Raw genomic sequence first — 25,022 nt, 5'->3', positions numbered from 1 at the left:
GTCTCTCATGCATAAATAAATAAAATCTTTTAAAAAAAATAAAAAAAAATAAGTCACTTTTATCATTGACACTAACTTATAATGAAAGATGCCTTTCTAGCAGACACCTTTTGTCTATCACACATACATCCACTTCTTATATGAGAAGACACAAGCCTATTAGCCCTGCAAGGACATCGACTGTGTCTACCTTGTACTCTATTGTATTCTCAGTGTCTGGCACACAGGAAGTTACTCTGATCTTTCCTCACTTTTCTTTTGGGCTTTTCTTTTATGGTTACTATGCTTCTCCAGGAAGGAGATTGTTAATTAGAGGAAACTTATTAGGGGATTATTATTTTTATTACTTATGAGAGAGACACAAAGAGTATTTTTTAGATTTTATTCCTTCCTACTTCCTTAAAAGAAAAAAAAGTAGAAGTTGTGCTTTGGAAACATTCATATGTTGTCTTTGAGAAATGGAAACCTTGGGGCTGAAATCTGATAAATATATAGGAACTACTAGGTGAGGGTCAGTGATGTCCATTAAAGAATAGCCCCTGGCACTCAGTGCAAATGTGAGGGGTGCTACAAGATGGGATTTGACATTTTCTGGATGTGTGCACATTAGTGAGGTATTTACTGTTTTGAGCAGTTCGTGCCGAGGAGTTGTTGGATGGGATTCAGGATAAGATCCCCACCTTCCAAGGGCTGAAGTTCAGTGACACAGATCTCTTAGACTTCGGGCAGTGTGTTGATCAGAATCGCCAGCGACAGTTTGCTTTCCTTTTTGGGGTGGATGAGGTAAGTCACCCACTGGCCTATCCCAGCCAGTTAGTTGCCCTCCAGAACAATTTGTAAAGCTGTTTATATAGCAGCATCTTGTCTCTTACTCTTTTTCATAAAAGTGAATACTCTGTGTCTGTTTTTGATTAGCAACTATTGAGTGCCCTGGTGATGGGAGCCACCGGAGCAGTGGGCAGGTAAGCCTAACTCATTTTTCCCAACAGTTATAAATGGAAAGTTACCCCCACCCCCACCATGGAGGCATTGCCGCCTATGTGGTTGTACTTCTTGTATGGACACCATGTCTAACAAAAAATGGCCTTTCCTTCCCCTAGTCTTTCAGTAAAAAGGAATTAAGTATGGCTTAGCAGTTTGTTAGCAACTCAGTCATTGTTATTATATTAGAAGCATCTGTTGCAATTAGAGGTAAGGCCCAGGAGCTAAGAGCATGCACAGAATTTGGCAGAAATTACTTGGTTGCTAACAACAGAAACCCATTGAAAGTAGCTAATGTGGAAGAAGATACATTATTATAAACTACTGGGAAATTACATAAAACTCAAGAGGAGGAAATGCAGCCAAGCCTCAGAGAAAATGAGAACCCAGGACAGCAAAGCTGTCAACAGCCATGGCAGATGGCTCTCCGTCTATGGTCCTCTGGAGATTCTACCCCTGCATCTCTTTGCACACCTCTTTATTTCCCTCTCTTGCTCTCCTTGTGTATTTTCTATGCTTCAGTGTGCACATGGCCAATCGTGGCTGCCCAGTCGTGGCATCTCAGGATATTACTGGCTAACACTCCCTGTTCATATCTGAGTCCAATCAGCTGCAGCCAGAGAAGTAGAATTCTGTGGCCTGATGCCTACTCAGCAGAGGCTTAGGGAAGGCAGGGAATTCGATTAGCATCTCCACTGCACATGTTAACTTAATTCATTAGAAATGTGCCTGCAAATGATTGATTGAAATATTCATATTAACTGAAAGTGCATTTCCTCCCTATAGGAAAAGTGTAGGAGAAGCAAAGTAGTAGTGATAACATGTCTTGGTGAGCATAGCTTTGATGAAGAATAAGTTAGGTGTATAATCTCAATGGCTTATTCACCAAGCCAGACTGGCCTGCAACATACATTGTCACCACAAGGACATTTCTACCAAGGGAACCTGAATGCCTAGGTCTACTGACCATGAAATTCTTACTAGTTTTGTCCCCAAAGATGACTTTTGTTTTTTGGCCTCCATACTAGGCATTTTAATTTTGTCCACATAATCTGTAAGCGAAGTACATTTCATTAGACTTTATTTCTTCTTCATTATAATTATACTTCTCTAATTTAATATGCCTGAGAGCCCTGAAATTTGAATTTTACTATTCTGAAGCTCCTCAAATATATTGTGACTTAGGAGTGTTTCACATCTTTAAGTGACTTATCTCAGCTATTATATTTTATTTTTCCTTACTTTATTACCAGAAGATAATGTGAACATCATATTCTTGGAATCCCTTACTGTTCACTCTAGGGTCTCCATATGTGAAATACCAACAACACTCTGTTCTTGGTACATCAAATATATTTTTTGGAAACTGGCTATATGAGAAGCTGCTAGAAACTGGGGAAACATCCTTGTTAAGAATTTCTATAAATGTCTACCTTGATGGTTTTTCTAAGAATTCTGTGATTAGTCTGAGGTACCTGTCTTTACTAGTAAAGTTGGAGGGTTTTTTTTTAAGTCCACATTTTATCAGATCAAATAACTTATTCTCACTTTCATTTTTGCTGAATTGTAGTAGATAGCGGCGTGATGTGATAAAAGCCTTTGCCACAACTGTATAGCCTTCTTTAAGTCATAGTTTCCTCACAATGAAACAGAAGCCAGGGCTGTGAGAGGACGAGACATGATTTATGTCAAGCACCTAGAACAGAATAGACCAGAAATGATCTCTCATTTTATTATGATCCTTATTATTATTAGAAAGTAATTGATAGGTAATATGTAAAATATATAAGCATATAAATTACAGGTAATGTATAAATTGGCAGAGAATTCAGATAATCTGCTGGGGCTTGCCCCATTCACCCAGTTCCTCAGCATAAGGCTTTTAGGCCTCACCTCAGATACTATATTTTACCCAATAGTTCGAATCTATATTTGTGCCTGTGCCTGTGCCCTCGGGCAGGCGTTTGGCTACCAAACACACCTCCACCTCTAGCTTTTTTCCCTTTATTCTAATATTATCCTTTTCCCACTTTCCTTCCTTTCCCTTTATCCCCTCTGGTACTCTGTGCCTCCTCTAGGCACTGCTTACTGTTGCTGGACAACTCAGAACTGAAGACACTTGATCTCTAATAGATTAGGGCCAAAAAAATACTTTTGGAAGGCCTGGTGTATTTTTTCCCTTTTAAACATCAAAGGGATTTAAAGATCTAGACCTCTCTGCTGAGTTACTGATCCTGCAGTATGTACTGTTTTCTTTCCAGTACCTATAACTACCTGGGAAAAAAGACAAACCAGATGTTGGAGGCTTTTGAACAAAAGGACTTCTCTTCAGCCCTGAACCATCAGGTTAACTTGTTTTTCCCATCATATAAATCACAGCCACTTTTTTCCCCCACTGGATAATTCTTATTCTCTCTCATGTGCACTCCTGCCACACCTGCCCTCATTAAAATTGCTTACCTGCATCTGTCTTTACTTTCCTTCGGCTTCTTACTGGCTCTTATTTAAAGCCAAACCTATCCCCATTGTCTGTGTTGCCTATGTGTCTAATCAGGACAGGCCCCGTACGGGAATGACCTTCTCTGTCCCTCCTGGAAATGATCTTATTTGTATTCTATGTTCAAAGTATTTTTGTGACAATAAAACAATAGTGATAGATTTTTGGGGAAATGACCATAATGCATCCCCTTGAGGACTTCACACCCCAATCTCCAGAGGATATGAAAAAGCTGTGAAGCTGGTAACCCAAAATGGGGAGACTTAATCCAAAGTCAGAGCAGGTCAGTCATCTTCACCTACCATGTGCTGAGAACTGGGAGCATCTACTGGGCAGAAACAAGAGCCAAATGAGTGATCTTAAAGCAGATGCTGGCTTTGAAACAGGAAGACAAAAGCAGCAGTAGCTGATGGATGACAGGGAAGACCCCAGGGGAAATGATGGCTGCTGTTGATGTTACACGGAAGGCAGGCTAGATGTCCAGGGAATGAAGAGCCTCATGAAGGGCAGAACCAGTCTCGCAGCTGGGTAATATGTGTACTTGAGGTAAGTGGAATGAGGTGGAAGGAAACAGCAGGGGCAGAAGAGAAGGACTTTTCGGAGGCCGAGAGGTGCAGGGATTTTCAAGATAGTAAAAGTAACTGGAGTATCCCAAGAAAGTAAGTAGGAGTGAAAGGCATAAGCAAGATCAGAACAGGTGCTCAGAAAACAAACAAAAACAAACAAACAAACAAAAAAGAATGGGTGCTCAGTCCCAATAAGTTAGTCTCCCAAAGAAAATTATTTCTGAAAATTCTAACCTGTTCTGAGTTGAATGACAGGGAGCCCTTCTGTTTAGTAGTTTCTTTTAATGTCTGGCTCAGTTTCCATTTCTTTTTACCCCATTAGTCCCACTCAAATAAGTCATCCCACTCAAAATGGTATTGGTAAAGAATGTAGTTTACCACATTCTTTGTCTTTTCTTACAGAAGGCTAGTGTGAGTGGGTCTCACTGACTCCTTTATTCATATGCTAAGGGCTGAGTCAAGTGCATAACTTAAGGAAAGCTGGTCTCTTGCTATAAAGAAATTTGCGGTCTAGTGAAGAAGCAGACAAGCAAAAAGGGCAGAATTTATTCATTCTCATGGGCTTAAATGCCATCTGTTATATTTACATAAGTGAAATGACACATATAAGTGATATTCCATACTACATTGTTTATAATAGCAAAAGACTGAAACAACCCAAATATCCATCCATAAGGAAATAGTTAAAAACATTATGTTTCAGTTATGCAATGGAATTACATGCAGCCTGTAAAAGGATGAGATCATTTTCTGTGTATAGATCTGAAAGGATTCCATGATATATTAAGTGTACAAAAGCAGCAGACTACAGAGTTGTGAATGTAATGTATTACAGTTTGTGTATGAGGGAGAAAAGAACATATACATAGATGTTTGTAAGGCTCTGGGTATTAAAATTTCATTCTTCACTGAATTTTTTGTTTCTAAACTAATTGATTAAAACAACGTAAAAGTATTATTGAAAATGCATCTCTTAAATGGATGAGAGTCTGTCTTTTATGAATTAGTTCACGAAATCATGGATGAGTATTACATAATGCTAGGATAAGTTAAATTTCAGCATCGATACTATTTGTTTTTTTGTTTTTAGAGAAATAAGTGCTATGAAACCCTGTTCTTGTAAATCAGTAGTAAGAATGAAAGAAATTTTGTCATCACAATGTCACTCAATTCTTTGCACAGTTTTTTGGGTTGTGTTAAAAATCACAGAATGCTTTAGTGATTTTCAGCTGACAACCTGAATAGCAACATTGAAAGCAAAAAGTTGAAAGCCCTATGATTTTTTAAAGGACTCTCCCTGTTAATTAGAGGAATTGCTTTGTCATTTTGTCGATGCCAATACCAATATTTTGATCTGCTCCTTTATTTGGTTCCCAGGGGTGTCCCAAGGCAGTGATATAGAAGATATGTCTTTATTTCCTTCAAAAGTGGGATAAGAAGCACTTATGAAAGAGAAATCTAAAATGACAACCTGCATCTCCATGCAAATTCATAGTCTCATCAGTTTTAGAAAATAGCACTTATGAAAGTGGAGGATCCAGAAATTATTTATTCCCATAAATCTTAGCCTTGGCAGAGTGCCCCTTAACTATCTTAGAGAGTACCCCAGAAGCTAGTGTACCTCACTTTAAAAACAATCACACTAACTGATAAGTTTAGATGGATAAAGATCAGCTAGATGGATAAAGGATGCCTACCGCCATCTTAAGTCTATTGTTCAATTCTATCTTTGGTGCTGCTTTTCTGCATGGACTCTTCTTATAAAACTTACATGTATGAAAAAATCTTACCGTATCCTGGCTGATTTTCAACCATCCTCACTTGGCTGTTTTTGTCCACTCTGACAAGGCTTCAGAAAACTAAGGTGTATGGGCCTTTTAGTTTGGGGTTTCTGTCCTTTGACCTCCAAAATTCTTTAATTGTTATCACAGCTTAGTGATGCTGACTGTAGATTTGTTTTTCCTTTCCAGTTTTGTATTCAGAGATTTATCAACTTTGTGCTCAAACTAGGTAAGTTTCCTGCTTTGTTTGCTAATAGGATAAAGGAAATGGAACACTATCACTTTCTTTGAGGGTTCAGTGAGGACACCTTTTAATGTTCTGTTGCAAGCAGAATTTTATTTCCATACTAGCTTCAGGGCCCACCCTATAAAATGGAAACTAGTTAGCAGGTCTCTGGCACCCTTCAACAAATCTCGTTCCCCCATCTTAGCACTTTGTTGGTCTCCCCACTCTGCATCCCATCTTTTGATCCTTCTGAGCACTCCTTCCTGCTACTTGCCTCTACTCATTAGAGTTCTAGCACACTGGCTGATTGCAGCCTGAGTACTTGGAGGAAGGCAGTCTGAATATAGATCTTACTAAATTGTGAATGACTGACAGCTCCCCCAAGAGTATTTGCAACGTAAAAAGAGTTTATTAACATAAGTAAGCTCAAGTGGATGGAGGTTTAGATAATATGACAAAGTAAAAGTTGAGGGAAATACAGTGAATTTGCATAGAGAAACCTTCTCAGGGTCTCCTAAATATTACCCCATCACAAATGACAGATGCCACCATTCACCCCATTCCTGAGGAGACTGACCCTTCCTGAGAACCTGGGTCGAGTCCAGAAAAAGTTTTAGGTTTATTCTTGGCAGACCTCCCACCTCCCCATCAGAGCCTGTCTTGTCCTGGCAACTCCTGCCGAGCCCTAAGCACCTATTATGTGGTATGTCCCTCCTTCTTGCAGGAGGGAAGAAGCTCTCCGCTAGCTCCCTTAATCCTTCAGAGACAGTGTTTCCCATTTGCTTTTCACTTTCATGATTTTTGTCATATTTATGTGCCATAAGTACAATTAACTTACCTATTATTATTCCCTTGTTCTAAGCAATGCTTTTCACAAAACTGTGGTTTGGCGTGACAGCTATGCATGTTCCTAAGGTGCATTTAAATAAATATTGAACTATTAAAATTAGAACTACACTTGTACCTGTGTATATATAAGATCATTCTGTATACCAGTATGATACTGCAACATTTTTGCCAACTACAGCTCTGAGATAGTAGCTGAAAGTATTTACTCTCTTGCCAGAATATTTGCATTTTAAAAGTGGACTGACTCAGGGCACCTGATTGACTCAGTAGGTTAAGCATCCAACTTGATTTCAGCTTAGGTCATGATCTCAGGGTCATGAGATCAAGCTCTGTGCTGGGCCTGGAGTCTGCTCTGGATATTCTCTCTCTCTCTGCCTAGATAGATAGATAGATAGATAGAAAAAAATGGACTCATGAAGATAATTTTTATGGTTTAAAAGAGCATATCTTTAAAGAAATCATTTCAAACTTCCCTGGCGGGTTGGAGCATTCATGATTTAGGCAAGGAGAGACTTAATAAACTCGTAGTCTTGTTATGAGAGTAGCTCCCTGTTCTGCCATTTGTAAGAAGCCTGGGACGGCCATTTTGCATTCATCAAACTATTCTCTGTATCTTTGGTCATGCTATTTTTCTTCCAGATGCTCAGTTGTTATGATTAGTTAGCTTAGCAAAAGAAAGTTACTTCTCATTACCTTGGGCTCAAAAGCCATAGCCAGTTAAAAAACAAGTACCTTTCTTTCTGTGCTGTGTTGTTTCTTTAGATCTACCTTCAAAATCCCTAATTCTATCTTCAGCTCTGTTTTTTTTCTTTTTACATTTTATTTATTTATTCATTAGAGACACAGAAAAGCAGAGACATAGGCAGAGGGAGAAACAGGTTCCCTATAGGGAGCCCGACTTGGTACTCAAACCCAGGACCCTGGGATCACACTCTGAGCCAAAGGCAGATGCTCAACCACTGAGCCATCCAGGTGTCTCAACCACTGAGCCACCCGGGCATCCCTTCAGCTCTCTTTTCTACTATTTCATTTCACTGAATATATATTTTTCATTCCTAGTATTTTTGTTTGCTTTTTCCCAGATCTTTTTTTTTAAGATCATTTATTTATTTATTCATGAGAGACAGCAAGAGAGAGAGGCAGAGGCACAGGCTAAGGGAGAAGCAGGTTCCCTGCGAGGAGCCCGATGCAGAACTTGATCCCGGATCCTGGGATCACGCCCAGGGCCAAAGACAGACACTCAACCGCTGAGCTACCTAGGTATCCCATTCTTCTTGTTCTTTATATATATGCTCTTCTCTTAGCCTATGGCTTCTAGTCCAGTTCTTTTATCTCTGTGAGGCCTCTTTCAGAATTTGGTATCCTCTAATCTCAGGATGTGGGATTTGTCAGTTGTGCATTTGCTAGCTCTTGTGCAGCTTCTTTTTCTCATGTGTTTTGTAATTTTTAACTCTGAACTTGTTTTCAGAGACTGTTGTTTTCTGGAGAATCCATTGTGCTCTGGGTTATAAGGGGTCCTAACAAGTGGTTTTACATTTGCCTCTGTTGGACACTATAATTTCACCAATTCTAACCAGTTTTTAGGTTAATTTCTTAGTCTGGTTTTTACACCAAGGGTCTAATGCAAATATGGTTTCAGCATTCATATGTGGCACAGGCTTGGGATTGATTCCTTTCATATGATCTTTTTCCATCCACAACCTGGCAAAAGTCAAGCTTCCTTGCCTCTGTCCCCAGGCCAGCAGGCCAGGTTTTCTTCTACTGCCTTTTATAGAAGGCTGGCTACCAGTTTTGCACAGGGAGTTTAGTTTCAGCCCCCTGCTATGCACAGACCCAAGGCTTCATCTAGCATTCCTGCCCCAGCTTTATAACGCCAGCTCTTAAATAGCAGCATCTTAAATAATGCCATTCTCAGAGACTTCTTAGATGTGATTAAACTAAATTCTCTCTTAGCAATGAAGTCCTGTGTCATGTGATCCATGCAGTATATCCCTGAATCAGATTATGCTCATGTACCACTTGGCTTCAGCAACTCACCACACCGACCTCTTTATTCCTGATACCATTGGTCCCTCTTTCTTGCTTTTGAGGTTGACATTGAGTCTTCCTTTCTTTTGTTTTGCAGCTTGTCAATTTGTTGAAAAACTCTCTACTTGTTCTATATGTTCAAGGCAGAAAGAGGGATTTCCTATGTCTGCTCAGTCTGCCATAGTGATAAAAAATGTTCCCCTCTCTTCCACCTTATCCTATTGTAGAAGTCACTGTAAGAATACGATTTCTTCTTTGGAATGTTTGTGGTAAAGTGGATGCTCCTGGTCATATTTCCTTGTTTTCCCATCTAGGTTTTGGAGTGTCGCAGACCAAAGCCATCATGACTCTGGTCTCTGGAATTCCAATGGGCCCACCCCGGCCTCCACTGCAGAAAGCCTCCAGGGAGTTTATTGATAATGCAAAAGCGAAGCTGAAGAGCCTGGATTTCCTTCTTTCCACTGATTTAAAGGATGGAAACTTTGAATCCTGTAGCTAGTGCCTCTCTCATCAAATCAGAGTGTGTACCTTGAATAGTGCATTCATTTCTCAGAGACTTAGGTAAACTAAACTCTTTTCTAGCAAACGAAATCTCACCTCAATCAACAAGTGTTTAAGTATCTTCTGTGATCCTAAAAATGTTTTATTTTGTGAAGGGGCAAAAACTGGAAAAGGAGTCATGAGCTCTGAGTCATTTGATATTTCACAAAGTTTTTGTGGAGAAATTTCTACTTATATGGATGAAATGGAATCAAGAGGAAAATTATAATGATTCATTCTATCTGCCTTTAGGAGCTTTCATTATTTTGATTTCTGATTCTTAATCCTATTTTAAAATTCTCTAATTTTAAACCATTATAATGTACTTTCATTTTAATAAATATTCATTTGGGCTCTAGGACAACTCTGAGTTTAGGCAGGTACACTTTAATGCCAAATTACAACGTGACTCAACTCTACACAACTATTAACACCCCAACTCACTTCACTGTTCAGTCTAATTCTAGAATAGAATTCTAGTTAATTCAGATTAACTGTGATGTCTCAGTTTCCCCCCAAAACACTAGGTTGGGTGAAGACTTGCTTTAGTTTTTACTAAAGGGCCCATTTAGAGTAAGTTTCCATGAAACAAAGAAAAGGTTCTCCCCAAGGATGAACGCAAGTTTCACCTCTTGCTATACAGGGGATTTCTAAAAGCTCAAAGTCTCAAAGAACCAAAGAGCTCTCCTGGGCACCACACACTTTCCCTTTCCCCATTGGGAAGAAAGTATCTCCCCCATAGTGCCCTGAATTATTCTAAGTGAAGGCCAACGTCCCTTCAATGGTAAGCCCGGGGGCTACTATTATTTCCTGATCACACTTCCAGCACATTTCTTCAGTGAAGAAAGATTTGGGGAGAACCCAGAGATTTCACTCTAGCTTTCCCTACACATCCTCTTTACTCTCTTCTTTCTCAGTATGGCTGCTTAGTCTCCTTTCCAACAAATCCTGAGTGAGTGCTTCCCAGTAATAAAGTGTATTGTCAGTAAACCCTTGGTAATTGTAAACCTTACTTTCCAGGCTATCAATTACCTAGGATTTTGTTTTTGTTTCATCTCTAATGAGTCTCCTCATTGGCAAAAGGGAAGTATTGAAATTCGTAACAGTTTTACTCTCTATATTTTATCTCTTAAAAAGAGAAACCTTTTTGAAATGCGAATTTGAAATTATCTGTGGATTTAGTTACCCTTGCCAATTGATCAGCTGGTTAAGGGTTATATTTATGGCTCCTCACTCTTTTTTTTTTTTTTTTTTTTTTTGCTCAGGAATGACATGTGCCGTTTTCTCCTATTTCCTTCTCCTTCAAGAGTAAGACATCAGAGTAAGAAAGTGAACTGCAGTGACTTATGTGAGCTTATATTCTCTCACTGAAACTTTTCTTTATAGCCATTAATTTGAAAAGGAAGAAAAGGGAGATTTTTGGTTGAGGAGGTATCATATCCTTACATAAGTATACTAAGGCCAAATTAATTTTTTCAATGAAGATAAATCTTGACTATCCAGTAAAGAACTCTGTTTTTCTGTTTTCATTCTTCTGAAGTCAGTGCTTAGATAGCTTTGAAGATGTTTAATGAAATCTTGTGAACACAAAGAGAAATAAGAGAATTTTTTAAAAATGACCAGGGTTGAGTTTAGCTCTGTGTGTTCTAACATCCAACTCCTTGGAAATGAGTGTTACACAGCAATAGTTACTAATAATGCCTTTTATCAAAAGTAAACTTTTAGAGTATTATAAATTTACTGTTACCTTTGAATTTAGTTTTTAATATTGAAACTAAAATAATGATATGAAATTCTTCACTCAGCACACTAAAAGTGGATTTTTAACCATGTTTTTTTCAAGATAGAATTCTGAGATTAATTCATTGAGGCTGGTGGAAGGACAAAGTGATTCCAGGGACTGGTTTTACTTAGGATTTATTCACAGATGTAGGAAAATGCCATCTCACTAGTGTACATGGGGAGTGGGTAATGCATATTCTTCCCTGAAAGTCTGTTTGCTACAACTTGAGAGAAATTTCCTTTTTATGATCCATGAAGGGTACATAAAATCCCTTCTGTCAGGAATCCGAAGCCTGAGAGAAGGCTAGGTTGGGCTGGGGTAAGGGACATCCTATAATGACTGTAGTCCAAGACCAGGATCCAACTGGGCTCCCTTGGGCTTTCACGTGAGGAAGAATGGAGTGGGACTTACATGCCTGTCAAAGTAAGAAGAGTAAAGAATGGATCTAATCCGTTTAACCACTATCTTTATCACACGTTCACTCAACCCAATTTCCTTCAGTTAAACTAAGAAGGAATCTTGGCATCAAAGTTGTACAAATGGCAGAGCTAAGCCCAAGGTAGAGGTGGGGCATTGCCTTGCACTCTGGGTTCCTGGGGCTGAGAAATGGCTACTTGGTGGACAGAATAACCCAAATCATGTTTTCACTGCCAACTCCTTTGGTGACTCTTGAGAAATCTTTTGATACATAGGACACTTTTTTAGTACTTTAAGTTAGACAACCAGAAGGAAAACTTTACAGAAATTTCCTAAATCTTAATCACACATTAGCTTAGTAAAGATAATGGAACAGATTCCACAAAATGCACAAAATGTATATAGAGCCTATATCCAGCAGGACTTGTTAAGCTGTGTCTATATACCAATTACAGAGTGTTCAAGTTGTATGCCAGATGGTGCACCTAGGTGCTTGGACATCATGTTCACCTCCAATATTTATTCTGCACAGCAGCTAGAATGACCTTCATTAATGCCAAATTCCCAGATTTGAGCCAGATGTTGGATGAAGTCCTGTAGGCACAGAAGAAATTTTCAAATATCAACCTTTGATGTGAGGGACGGGCCTCTCACCCATCAGCAAGCACACATAACCAAGTTATCTTTGAGGTCCTGGAAGCGGGCTCCCACTGACAGGCAAGCATGTCAGGGTCTCAGAGTGATCAAGAGTCCAAGTCTAGTTGGCCCCGCTTAAGATCCCCTGTCTCAGGTAGGAGGAGTTGGCACCAGGACAACATACCACATTCCTGGGAATGCTCAGGCTACACTGCAACCAAGTGATCAATCTCAGAACTTGAGGGAATGGGCACAATCTAAAGCATCTCTTACTAAGACTGCAGGTAATATTCACAAGCCTGGGAGGTCTGCAGGTTGCAGTTGCTATCTGGACTCTCCAGGACATTGACCCAGTTAGTATTGTCCTTCTCCTTTCCCTAAGGAAATCACTTCAGTCAGCTTTGAGTTCCCAATGTGAGCAGCCCTCCTGAATCCTTCCACTGAGTATTCTCTACCTTTTGCTGCCTCTCTTTCTCTGTCTCTCATGAATGAATGAATAAAATCTTTTTTAAAACCTCTAGGTTTGTTTTTTATTGTTATTTCTGTTTTACTGTCTCTGTTCACTTTTCACTGCAGGTGTAAAGCATTCTGACTTCTGAGTGCAACCCAGCGTCTGCACTTTAGGCAGCCTCCAGGCGTTGTCTCCTTTCTCCTAAGCCCCAGGCAGCTTTCAGTGAAAGAAAGCCCAAGTCCATCTGGGATCAGCAGTCCTCAGGGTAGATGCTTACTTACATCAGGGTTCTTTTGCCTCTTCTGATTCATTTTTCCTTTCACTTTTGTTTACTTTTAAGGTATATCTTTACTTTCTTGGCAGCACAGCTATGCATTTTTTAAAATTATATTCAACATTTTTTTGTTATTTTTTCATTAGGTTTATTGGAACATCTCCATCTTTTTTCAAGTTGGAATCTTTCACTGTAGATGTTTCTTCTAAATAGAGCAAACATATTTTGCTATGTGTTCCAATCTAAGAGACATTTTCTCTTAATAGGTGAGTTTATCCCATTTACTTTTATTTAAAGTTTTTTTTTTTAAAGGGCACCTGGGTGACTCAGTCAGTTAAGTGTCCAACTCTTATCTCAGTTCAAGTCTTGATCTCAGGTATGTGAGTTTAAGCTGGGGGCAGCCTGGATGGCTCAGTGGTTTAGTGCCGCCTTCAGCCCAGGGCGTGATCCTGGAGACCCAGGATCGAGTCCCACGTTGGGCTCCCTGTATGGAGCCTGCTTCTTCCTCTGCCTGTGTCTCTACCTCTCTCTCCCTGTGTCTCTCATGAACAAATAAATAAAATCTTAAGAAAAAATAATAATAATAAGCCCAGTGCTGGGCTCCATGCTGGGCGTGGAGCTTACTTTATTATTATTTTTTTAAAGGTTTTATTTATCCACTCATGAGAGAGACACAGAGGGAGAGAGAGGCAGAGACACAGGCAGAGGGAGAAGCAGGCTCCATGCAGGGAGCCCGATGTGGGACTCGATCCAGGGTCTCCAGGATCATGCCCCGGGCTGCAGGCGGCGCTAAACCGCTGCGCCACCAGGGCTGCCCCTGGAGCTTACTTTAAAAAAAAAAAGAAAGAAAAGTCTTTCTAAAGTAGTTTGCAGAGGGAAACATATTATTTTGTTATAACAAAATGACAATACACTAGTATCCAATGGGAAATTAACAATTCTGGATATGTGAAACTAACACTGAAAAAATGTAAAATCTCACTATCTTATAGATGTATATTAGTATCCATGAAAGCTGATATAAGCAGATGACAAAATGCTCCAATGCATGGGAAAATAAGCCCCACACCTTAATATGGGAACCATTAAAGCAAATGTTAATATGATGTTTCAGTGGCTACATAAGTGAGAAGCAGCCAAAGTGTTAACTAAATTTAAACAGATTCCCATAGAAAAAAGGCAGAGAAAGCAAATAGAATTGTAAAAGCAGAACAAAGCAAGTTGCAAAATCCAATGACCTTGAATAAACTTGTAGATAAACAAATGGCTCCATAGAAACTGGTACAACAGATATAGAAAAATAACTCATGTGAATGATTTCCAATGTCATGTTTGCTTGTAAAAAAAAAAGCAAGTGTTCACTGATCAATATGCACAGCAAGCCACAAAAATGAATTCTAATAGAAACTGGCATCCATGAATACCGTAACTACATGACATGGAAGGGAATAATTTTAAAGCTATCAGATATGTTACGTTCTTCATCCTCAAAACCTATACAATCATTTCTGTTGGAATCTGGATTATGTACTTCATCTATGACATTCACCACATTAAACAAGTCATCAGTCCTTTAAATCTCAAGCTGTTAATAGTACCATTATTTATTCGACTTTTATTTTTTTTTAATTTATTTTTATTGGTGTTCAATTTACTAACATACAGAATAACCCCCAGTGCCCGTCACCCATTCACTCCCACCCCCCGCCCTCCTCCCCTTCTACCACCCCTAGTTCGTTTCCCAGAGTTAGCAGTCTTTACGTTCTGTCTCCCTTTCTGATATTTCCCACACATTTCTTCTCCCTTCCCTTATATTCCCTTTCACTATTATTTATATTCCCCAAATGAATGAGAACATATAATGTTTGTCCTTCTCCGATTGACTTACTTCACTCAGCTTATTCGACTTTTAATAAATGATTGAACTTTTGTTTTATTATGTTGTATTTGCTGTGTTTAGCATCTTTTGGGCCCTGTCCTCACTCCAAGTCTGTATTGTTTGCTCAGGTAGTGAGCATGCACAATTCCACTCAGCAGCATCTCTCTCTGGATCTATAGCATTAGGTTTGAACTTAATGTTAGCTCAGAGCCTCCCTGGCTTTTAAGCCATCAGTTACTGTAGTTAACACTTTTCTTGTTAAGTGTATTTTAGAATTGATACAACATAGCATCTTCCCATTTTAAAAATGAAGTAACTGTAGCAAGAAGAAGTTAAATACCTTATGGTCACACATGGTCTGTGGCAGAACCAGAATATGAATCTTAACTGGGTGACACCAGACTACATTTCACACCGAAAATCCTAAAACCATATGTCTACTTTTAACAATACTTCTTAGCTAGTGTTCTCCCTAAGATTCAAGCCCAAGGACCTACTGCTGATGTAGTGGAGAGTCAGGTTCGATATAGTATGAAATGACAAACACTATACCATATTGTATGGCAGGCAGATTTGCCTCATGGTTATAAATATATGCTCAGATCCAGGCTGTGTGGGTTCAAGTCTTGGCTCCACTGATTACTATGTATCTGACCTACAGTATTTTATTTAACTTCTCAGTCTTTCAGTTATCTATAACAGAATTAGAATACCTATCTCTTGATGTTATTATCTATCTCCTGGTTTTTATGAGGATTACACCAAATAATAAAGTTCTTAGAATAGTTATCTGGCACAGCATAAACACAGTGAAGTATTAGTTTTTAGAGCTATCCAAGGCATTCAGTATAGGCTCTTTATACAACAGAGAAACATTACATCACTGCTAAATCTTTTAACTAATAGCTGGCAAAATAAAGTAGAAAATGATACTAAACCTGAGGCAAGAACTGCAATAGAAATTTGCATTTATTATTAATGGAGCCCAGATGATAGTGCCAGTCTCAGATTTGTTTCCTGGGTTGGGAAGTTTTTACTGTTTCCATCTAACCATAGAGGGTAGGAAATGAAAAATATCTGTGGGCTCTTGAATGAGCCACCACATGTGACTATTTGGAACAGTGACTTATATAGTGAGGCGATGCCTTTTGCTAAGTGATTTGAGAGGAACAAGCAGATCAAAGATGCATGGATGAGAAAAGGGAAAACAATGAGTCATCACTAAAAAGATGTGCATATGAGATGGTGAAGTACGTGACATGACTTTGTATTAAAAATGTCACTCTTGAAGCAGTGTGATGAGTAGACTGGAAAGCAGAGACAAGAAACAGGTAAACCATTTGGTGGTCTATTGCAATTGATACCCAGTGGTAAAGCTCTAACTAAGAAAGTGGTAGCAAGGAATGAAAGAAGAATAGAACCTAGATATAGAAGATAGTTGCATTTGTTATTTATTCCATATAACAAATCACCCCCAAACTTAGCAGCTTAAAACTACAAACATTTATTAACTCACACAGATTCTGGGTGGTTCTGGCTCAAGGTGTCTTACAAAGTTCCAGTCAAGCTATAGGCCAGAGCTTCACTCATCTCAACATTCAACTGGGGCTGGAGAATCTGCTTCTTGGTTCACTTATATAGTAGTGAGCAGGCCTCAGTGCCTTGCTGGCTGTTGGCTTCAGCTTGCTTTCTCTGGAAAGAGAGGAAGAAAGAATGTGCCAGAGCCCAAAACAGAAATCATAGTCTTTTAAAGCAATCTCGGGAGTGACCTACCATCCCTTTCCGTATGCTATTGCCCAAAAAGACCAATCTTAGACCAATGTAGGACAAGACCAGCCACTTAAAACACTTCAAACCTAGCAATATAAAATTTGTTTACTCTTCCTAAAGCAAATAGGACCACAGTCTTTTTAATGTTCTACCAAGAATGTGACCTACAGAAATGTGACATAATAACCAAGTGTTAAGTTACCAAGTCTATACTAATTTGTTAAGTAGCAATAGAAAACTAAACTTTGAGATGATTTTGTGGAAATGGCCCATTCAATCCACATTTTCTTTTCCTTTAGCCTCTGAATTTCTTCTTTAATAAGCTGCCCAAAGTCTTTTAAGTTCTTTCAAATCATGATCAGAAAACTCAACTATTTCTAAGCCTTCATTGTTTTTTTTATTTTTATTTTTTTTTCCTTCATTGTTAATAATAGTTGAATTAAAGTTTACAGAGCTAGGGCCACATTTTAATACAATTATTAAATATTGCCTTGTTGGAGTTCTAGTACTGCAAACCATTCAAAGGCTGTCATTTCTCCCCTTGCAAACAAAAACTAAAATTAAAAGCAGAGAGGCCAAAGACTTAATCAGAAGTGTTCATAGCAACTCTATTCATATTAGCCCAAACTAGAAATTACTCAAATCCCCATCATCAGGAGGATGGATAAACCAATCGTGGATAATAAGATGGGGTACTAATAGCAATTTTTTTAAAAAAAAGTATGGCTATATTTAACAGCACGCATGAATCTCAAAAGTATTATGTTGAGTGAAATAAGCCAGATGCAAAACAGTACAATACTACGTGATTCCACTTTTGTGAAGTTCAGGAACAAGCAAAACTATCATCATAAAAGTCAGAATGGTAGTTTCCTCTGAGACAGGACACAAGATAACCTAGTGGATGATAGGAATGGCTGATATCTGTATTTGGGTGGTAGTTCTATTGGTGTACGTACACACAGGCTAAAAAACAAAAACATGAGGGGCTGTACATTCAAGGGTTGTTCATCTTTACATATGTAAATACTCCAGTTAAAAGAAAGGGACCACAATTAACTGAATTAATTATGTATGAAAATTTGGGGTGAATTCTTTTAGTATAGTCTGTGTATAACTAAAAGCATGGTGACCTGCCAAAACAGTTCACTTCCCTTGAGGGAGTTCAGGAAAGACTTATGCTTGTGACCCACAGTCAAGGGAACCACAGAACTTTCTTATAGGGGATTCACGAAAAATGGATCAGAAGGAATGAAATAAAATGCAAAAACTGTGGCCATCGGCTCTGCTTCCAAGGGAGGAATTTGGATCATATGAAGAAATAAAAGCCATTTATTTCCCCACCATCCTCTCCTCCCAAATATCCAGTTATCTGTGTTGCAGACGTTTCCTACTAAGAGCTTAGGTGTTTACCGTAAAGAGTTGCCTTGACCGGTGGTAGAGTTTCCCTTGGAAATGTCTTGTTCTTCAACTGATAATCTTTGGAACTGCCCAGCTGGGAAGATCATGGTGCTCAAGGTACTTTGAGAACACAGACATTGTTCTGTTTCAAACTTTATTCAGCCCTAACTGACTTGACTTGTTACCTCTTTTCCTCCTTACAGGGGAATATAAGAGCCTGCAGTTCTTTTCTCCTGATCCTCACATGGTTATCTTCTTGTCTGCTTTTCAGATGTTGGCTTAAATATTAACTTTTCAGAGATGATATTTTTAACCATCCAGTTTAAAATAGCCACCCAGGCAAATTCTATCTCAGCATTAACATTACATTTAATTCTCTGCATAGCAACTTATTTCCAGTGAATATTTTATTTGCATTCTTTTTTATTGTCTGCTCAAATGCAAGCTTTCATTGAATCTGTGGCTTTATGTCTTCATTGGTTTTAGGTAATACTTCTTCAAATACTGCTTTTTCTCCATTCCATCTCTCCTCCATTATTGAAACTTTAATTAGATGTATACTATATCTTTTCACCATGTTCCATTCATCTTTTAGGTTCTTTCGTGTATTTATCATTTGCTTTTCTCTGCAAGGTCCAACTGGATATTTTCTACTGATCTATTTATTTACCATTAACCAATCCTTTTTCCTGCTATATACAATCTATTAACCCATTAATTAAGTCCGGAATTTTGGTGATTCCATTTTCACTTTTAAAATTTCTATTTGAGGGGATCCCTGGGTGGCGCAGAGGTTTGGCGCCTGCCTTTGTCCCAGAGCGCGATCCTGGAGACCCGGGATTGAGTCCCACGTCGGGCTCCCGGTGCATGGAGCCTGCTTCTCCCTCTGCCTGTGTCTCTGCCTCTCTCTCTGTGTCTCTCATGAATAAATAAATAAAATCTTTAAAAAAAATAAAATAAAATTTCTATTTGATACTTCATATTTATTCCAGTGTTTTCATCTATTCTCTTGAACATACTAATTGTAATTTTTATAAAGTCTCTGATAATTTCAATATCTGAATCATTTATGATCATAGTTCTATTTTTTCCTCTTGATTTTCAGTCATTTGTTTTGTCTCCTGGCTTGCCTGGGGACTTTTTTTTATTGAATTTGGGCGATTCTATAAAAAAATTATAGAAATTATAGGTCATTCTGTCTTCCTCTTCTGGCAGAAAGAGAAAGCTAGAGCACTTTGGTCCAACGAGGAAGTGAGATGATTCAAGGCTGGTTTTCATTCACCTGAGTTTGTCCTTGCTTTTAGAATGTACCCCTGCAGGAGGTATCAGATGAAAGTCTGGGCTCTGTGCCTTGGTGAACTCCAGGTTTTGTCTCTCCAGTACCATGAGGCTCCTGAATGCTCTACCTAGCTTTTAGCCTAGGCAGCTTAGGAATCAGCAAATGCATCAAAGTGAAAAGTGACACAAAAGCTCCGATGTGAAAAAAAATTTTTTTTAAAAAGCTCTCATGTTTCCCTTTCCCCAGGATATTAGCTGCCTTGCCTCTAATGCTTCCAATAGCTGTCTTGTTTTGACTTTTTTTTTTTTTGCTTCAGATTTTGGAGTTGCTTTTGGCAAGAGAATTGGTTTGATAAAAGCTACTCTATCATACACAGAAGTCATCTCCAAATGCAAGCTCTGTGAGAAAAGGATCTCACATCTGTCTTATTTATGGCTATTTCCTAGTACCAATAGTGCCTAGTACCAAAACAAAACAAAACAAAACACCCTTCAATAAACATTGATGTTAATTAATGTAAGAACTAAGCCCTATATCTGTCCTTGACATCTATATCATTTACAGCCCTCCATATCTATCCAAGGGAGTCTAGGGTAGGTAGCACAGCACGGGAAGAATGGGGTCTGGATCTCCTTGGCAACCGGACGCCACGCGCGGGCACGGTAGCCGCGGCCCCGCCCCTCCCCCCCGGGGCGCCCGCGGCCCCGAGCTCGCTCCCTGCGCATGCGTACGCGCGCTGGCCCCGCCCCCCTGGCGCAGCCGTCGGAGCCATTTTCTCCGCCGCCTCCGCGCAAGCTGCGGTGCGTTAAGCGGGCGTCTCTGAGGGAGGCCGCGGCCACGGAGGGTTCTGAGAGGGCTGCGTTCTCGGACACCGGAAGGCGGACGCCGGTAGGGTAGAGACGTCTTTGCCACCCGTTGTGGGGCGCGGGGCCCCGCGCTCCTGCAGCCGGGCTTTGTTGCGAAGCGCGGGCGGCGGTGGCGGGTGGGGGAAGGGGCGAGGCGCCCGCTGGGTTCCCGGATTACGGGCTGCATGCGGCTCGCCGCGCCTCCCCCTGCCTCCCCCTGCCTCCGCTGCCCGGGCCCGTGCGGCGGACCCGTTACCCCCGCCCCCCCACACACCCTCGTCCGCGGCCCCGAGCCCCACGTTCTCCCGCGGCCTGCACGCCGTGCTTGCTCTTGGCGGGATCGCGGGGCTGGCGAGGCCGCCGTGACGCCGCACACGCCCGAGGCCCTTCATCCATTCATTTCGGCCACAAAGACCGGGCGCTGTCCTGCGGGGGCGGTGGCGGGGCGGTGAGCACGTGGGGGCGCAGTCCCTCCCTCTTCCGCGGGGAGGTTTCGGCGGTGGGAGGAGGCTCCGGCAACACCAGCGTCTGCAGGCTGCGGTCAGAAGCTTGAGAAAATGGAAGGTCGTCGAGGGAGAAGGCTGGTTTCACCCGGGCGGCCGGGGGGAGAGCGGACTTCCCGAGCGGATGAGGTCGAGGATGCGTCAGCTCCGAGATGCGGGATCAGTTAGCGCTTGAGAGCGGGAGTTGGGGAAGAAACGGCGAGGAGGCCCTGTTACCTAGAGCGTATTTTGGAGGGTGAAGAGAATGGGTTTCGGGACGGTCAGCGTGAAAAACGGCGATTTAGATACCTAGATCCAGGGCGTGATTGCAGGAGGCCGGGGGGTGCGGCAGTGGTGGCAGCGGACGGACGGACGGACGGACGCGCAGGGGGTGCAAAGCTGGTTTTGGAGGCGGAATGGCGTGTAGGTCAGGAGCCCGCCTGCCCGGCTTGGAAGTCTGGCTTCTCCCAGCTGAGAGAGCTCTTGTCTTCTCTGGGGCGAAGGATTTGGGGATTTTTGTGGGGGTTTTTTGTTTTGTTTTGTTTTTGTCTCAGTTTATTAAACGGGGAGAATAAGTATTCTCATCTGCATAATTATTGTAAGGGTTTAGGAAAAGTCGTTTACATGTAGATGATCCCCTAAGGCTTTACTGACTGGTGTGCAAACGGAGAGTCCTCCAAGGGATGGCTGTGGAGGGCATTATTAAGGGAGCGTAGGACTCCCAGCTTGTGACGGGGGTAACTTGGCGGTGCCATTTCAGGAGGTGGAAACACTTGGACTGCGGGGAGGAAGGGTCAGGTGTGGAAAGGAAACGTCTGTTTTTACTGAGATGTCAGGTTAGCGTTTGCACATGAGCGCCGTAGTTGGATGATACTTGATTTTGGAGCTTTGAAAAGACTATTTCAATATATGTTTGGGCACGATCAGCATATAGTTGATAATTGAGTATAATGGCGTTCGTTGAGACTGCCTAAGGAAGGAATTTGATAGTGTAGTCTTTCATATTTCATGGTACTCCTTCACCCTGAGGTTCTTGTTTTTTGGTTTTGTTTTGTTGTTTGTTTGTTTGTTTGTTTTAGTTGATTATTCAGGGGTGGAATTTACAGATGGACATCGGGAGCTTTCCACCGCTTTTCGGTCAATAGGATTTACCCAGGTTAACCTGTGGCTACAGAATAACCTTATACTAGGGTCCAGTTTCATGACGTTAGATTTAGGTGCTAACAAAATGCACTGAACAGAAGAAGTAATAGGGTTTCTTCTCACACACAAACTATTTTTTTTTTTTTTTTGCATATCTTTTCCAGATTAAGTTTGGTCTTAGATATCTTGCCTTTTTTTTTAATACTTATTATTTATTTTGAGAGAGAGCACGCACGCACATATGTGCAATGAGGAGCAGAGGGAGGGGGAAAGAGAATCTCCAGCAGACTCCCTGTTGAGCTCAGAGCCCACCCAGGGCTCTATCCCAAGACCCTGATTGTGGCCCTAGCCGAAATCAAGAGTCAGAGGCTTAATTGAGCCACCCAGGCATCCTTCATATATCTTGCTTTTGATTTAGATTCAGATTTTTTTTTTAAAGATTTTATTTATTTATTCATGAGAGACACAGAGAGAGAGAGAGAGAGAGAGAGAGAGGCACAGACACAGGAAGAGGGAGAAGCAGGCTCCAAGCAGGGAACCCGACGCAGGACTCGATCCGCAGGACTCAATCCGGGGACTCCATGATCATGGCCTGGGCCAAACGCAGGTGCTCAACTGCTGAGCCACCCAGGCATCCCTAGATTCAGATTTTAGACTCATAGGCTCCATATCATTTGGTGTATTTATAAACTAGTTTAGAGGGAGAGTGCCAACAAGTATGGTATGGTGCATATCAAGAAAACTTAGTATCCTCAAATTATAATGAATAAAAAGGCCTAAAGGAGAGATTGGGTACTTAACAGATTAGTATTTTTATTATTTTTTTAAGATTTTATTTATTTATTCATAGAGACACAGAGAGAGAGAGACAGAGACACAGGCAGAGGGAGAAGCTGGCACCATACAGAGAGCCTGACGTGGGACTGGATCCAGGGTCTCCAGGATCATGCCCTGGGCTGCAGGCGGCGCTAAACTGCTGCGCCACCGGGGCTGCCCCAGATTAGTGTTTTTAGTCTAAGTACTGAATACTTGGTGTATTTGGACTTAGTAGTGTGATACATAACCTACAACTTTGAGGACAGTCTGCTAGGAGACACCTCAGAATGAGAATAAACACTCTGATTTACACACAACATGATAGATGACCGTTTCTTAATCTTGTAGTTTTAATTTATGCCTCCACAGTGGGTGATTTGGAAGTTAAACTTTCTATTGCCTTGTTTCTTCCTTTGTATAGAGGTGATAATAGTATAGTATTTACCATATAATTATCTCCCATTGTTTGAGGGTTAAATGAGTTAAAACACATAAGGTGCCTATTGTAAAAAGGAGGACATTACCTAAAATTTTTTTTAAAGATTCATTCGAGAGAGCACATGCCCATGCACGAGTGGGGGAGGGGCAGAGAGCATCCTCAAGTCGACTCTGACCATTGCCCAAACAGAGCCTGATGCAGAGCCCAGCCCCAGGACCCTGAGATCATGACCCCAGCTGAAATCCAGAATCACCTGCTCATCTGACTGAGCTATCCAGAGACCTCATAAAATGTTTTTAAGGAAAGGTCAAGGGTACTTGGGTGGTGAAATAGAGACCTTTTACAGGTTCCGTGCTGGCTTGGAACCTGCTTAAAATTATCTCTCTTCCTCTCTCAGAATAAAAAGGGCGATTTAGAATCACTTGTAGTCACTCAAAGGTAACCATTTTGAAGGACATTTCTTTTTCGGTCTTGATTTATGCATATATCCTTTTATATAGTGCAAATTGTGTAGTTTTATATCCTGTCTTTCATATAACATGTTGTAGGCTTTCCAACTATGTCATTAAAATTTTGTCATAGGCAATTTTAATAGCCTGGTAGAATATCCTGTGTTTAATCTAGATTTTCAGTTAACCAGAGATACTGGTCCTTTGCAGTGTTTGCTGTTATAAATAATGTGATGTAACTTTTGTTTTCTTAGGTCTGAAGAAGACACGTGAATCATGGGTGATGTTAAAAATTTTCTGTATGCCTGGTGTGGCAAAAGGAAGATGACCCCATCCTATGAAATTAGAGCAGTGGGGAACAAAAACAGGCAGAAATTCATGTGTGAGGTACTACAGAATACAATTTACATTTATGTGATTTTTGACACTTATTTTGGTGTTAGAACAGTATTTTCTGTTTGGAAAGAGTAATGTGTTGTTTGTTCTTTGTTGTCGCTTGCCTGCTATTCTGTTTCATTATAAATCATTTTCAAGTGAGCGTTACTTTTAAAACAAATCTGAAAGGTGAATTCTGGTTAGAACATGTATCTTCCTCAGCTTCCCCAGTACTGCTGTTTGCAGTTTTACTAATTCCTGTAGAAAGTAGATTCTTGATTGCCTCAAGTTAAGTTGTTTAAATACAGATGACGAGCTTGTTCTTGAGTCTTATGAAATCAGATTTTAATGTGGAACATTCTGTTACAGAAGAGAATATCTGAACCATATAAATTAATATTGTTGTTTTTATATTTATCAGTGGTAAACAATTCAAGCTTTCTTATAAGTTAGCTTGTAAATTCTTTTGGATGTGTTATTTTCAATGTTTTTATAGAGTATATCTTCAAAGTTTGACTATTACCTCTTAATGAACTATTGAATTACATATTTTTTAAATCCCAGAATTAACCTGAGTTAGTCTCTTCTAATACATTTCTTTCCTGACTGTTAAAGGTTCGAGTGGAAGGTTATAATTACATTGGCATGGGCAATTCCACCAATAAAAAAGATGCACAGAGCAATGCTGCCAGAGATTTTGTTAACTATTTGGTTCGGATAAATGAAGTAAAGAGTGAGGAAGTCCCAGCTATTGGGGTAAGTGCTTATGGTCCAGCACTTAAAATATATGTCACAAGGTCATGCCAACCCTATGTATAAAGACACAGGGTGATGATTTTTCAGTGATGTTTTTAAATATATTAATGTATTCTTTGGTGAACCTTAGAATCTTGTTTTCTCAGAGCCTTGGGATGAGTTCCTGAGGATTGGGATATTATTCTCATTATGTACCTGACTTGTGGGGTTGGGAAATTCCTTTATCTGTGTGTCTTATGGTTTTATATATTTCATTCATTCATGAGCTAATTTTCAGTTCTGTATACTTGAAAAGATATACAGAACATAAAAATAAAATATAGAGAACATTATATACACACACACTATAAAAATCAGAA

The 25,022-nt window shown here is 40.2% G+C and overlaps 2 protein-coding genes and 1 long non-coding RNA gene across 7 annotated transcripts in view; 2 read left to right on the top strand and 1 right to left on the bottom strand.

Moving 5' to 3' along the window:
• Nucleotides 1-10,458, top strand: part of NPL (N-acetylneuraminate pyruvate lyase) — a 37,100-nt gene extending 26,642 nt beyond the window's left edge. For 2 of the 4 annotated variants that reach the window (XM_077902000.1, XM_077901999.1), the window contains exons 9-13: nucleotides 635-783; nucleotides 916-962; nucleotides 3,243-3,327; nucleotides 6,015-6,054; nucleotides 9,243-10,458. In XM_077902000.1, the coding sequence (XP_077758126.1) occupies nucleotides 635-783; nucleotides 916-962; nucleotides 3,243-3,327; nucleotides 6,015-6,054; nucleotides 9,243-9,427 (506 nt within the window). In that variant the 3' untranslated portion in view covers nucleotides 9,428-10,458. The remainder of the gene's footprint in view (nucleotides 1-634; nucleotides 784-915; nucleotides 963-3,242; nucleotides 3,328-6,014; nucleotides 6,055-9,242) is intronic. The other 2 variants (XM_077902001.1, XM_077902002.1) reach the window with 2 other exon arrangements.
• On the bottom strand, nucleotides 635-20,123 carry LOC144316274 (uncharacterized). 2 transcript variants are annotated; one of them, XR_013382120.1, is made up of 3 exons: nucleotides 18,092-20,123; nucleotides 16,425-16,600; nucleotides 635-2,677 (listed from the first exon to the last, which is right to left on the bottom strand). It is a non-coding gene; the product is annotated as an uncharacterized LOC144316274 (long non-coding RNA). The 2 variants fall into 2 exon arrangements; XR_013382119.1 differs by lacking the exon at nucleotides 635-2,677 and adding an exon at nucleotides 10,935-12,262 and having other exon boundaries at nucleotides 18,092-20,119.
• Nucleotides 20,091-25,022, top strand: part of DHX9 (DExH-box helicase 9) — a 59,018-nt gene continuing 54,086 nt past the window's right edge. Inside the window, exons 1-3 of the mRNA XM_077901995.1 lie at nucleotides 20,091-20,246; nucleotides 23,787-23,919; nucleotides 24,523-24,663. Of these exons, the coding sequence (XP_077758121.1) occupies nucleotides 23,809-23,919; nucleotides 24,523-24,663 (252 nt within the window). The 5' untranslated portion in view covers nucleotides 20,091-20,246; nucleotides 23,787-23,808. The remainder of the gene's footprint in view (nucleotides 20,247-23,786; nucleotides 23,920-24,522; nucleotides 24,664-25,022) is intronic.

Source organism: Canis aureus, chromosome 6 (genome assembly GCF_053574225.1).
Source record: "Canis aureus isolate CA01 chromosome 6, VMU_Caureus_v.1.0, whole genome shotgun sequence".
Classification (NCBI taxonomy): Eukaryota; Metazoa; Chordata; class Mammalia; order Carnivora; family Canidae; genus Canis; species Canis aureus.
This window is presented reverse-complemented; position numbering and strand designations above follow the sequence as displayed.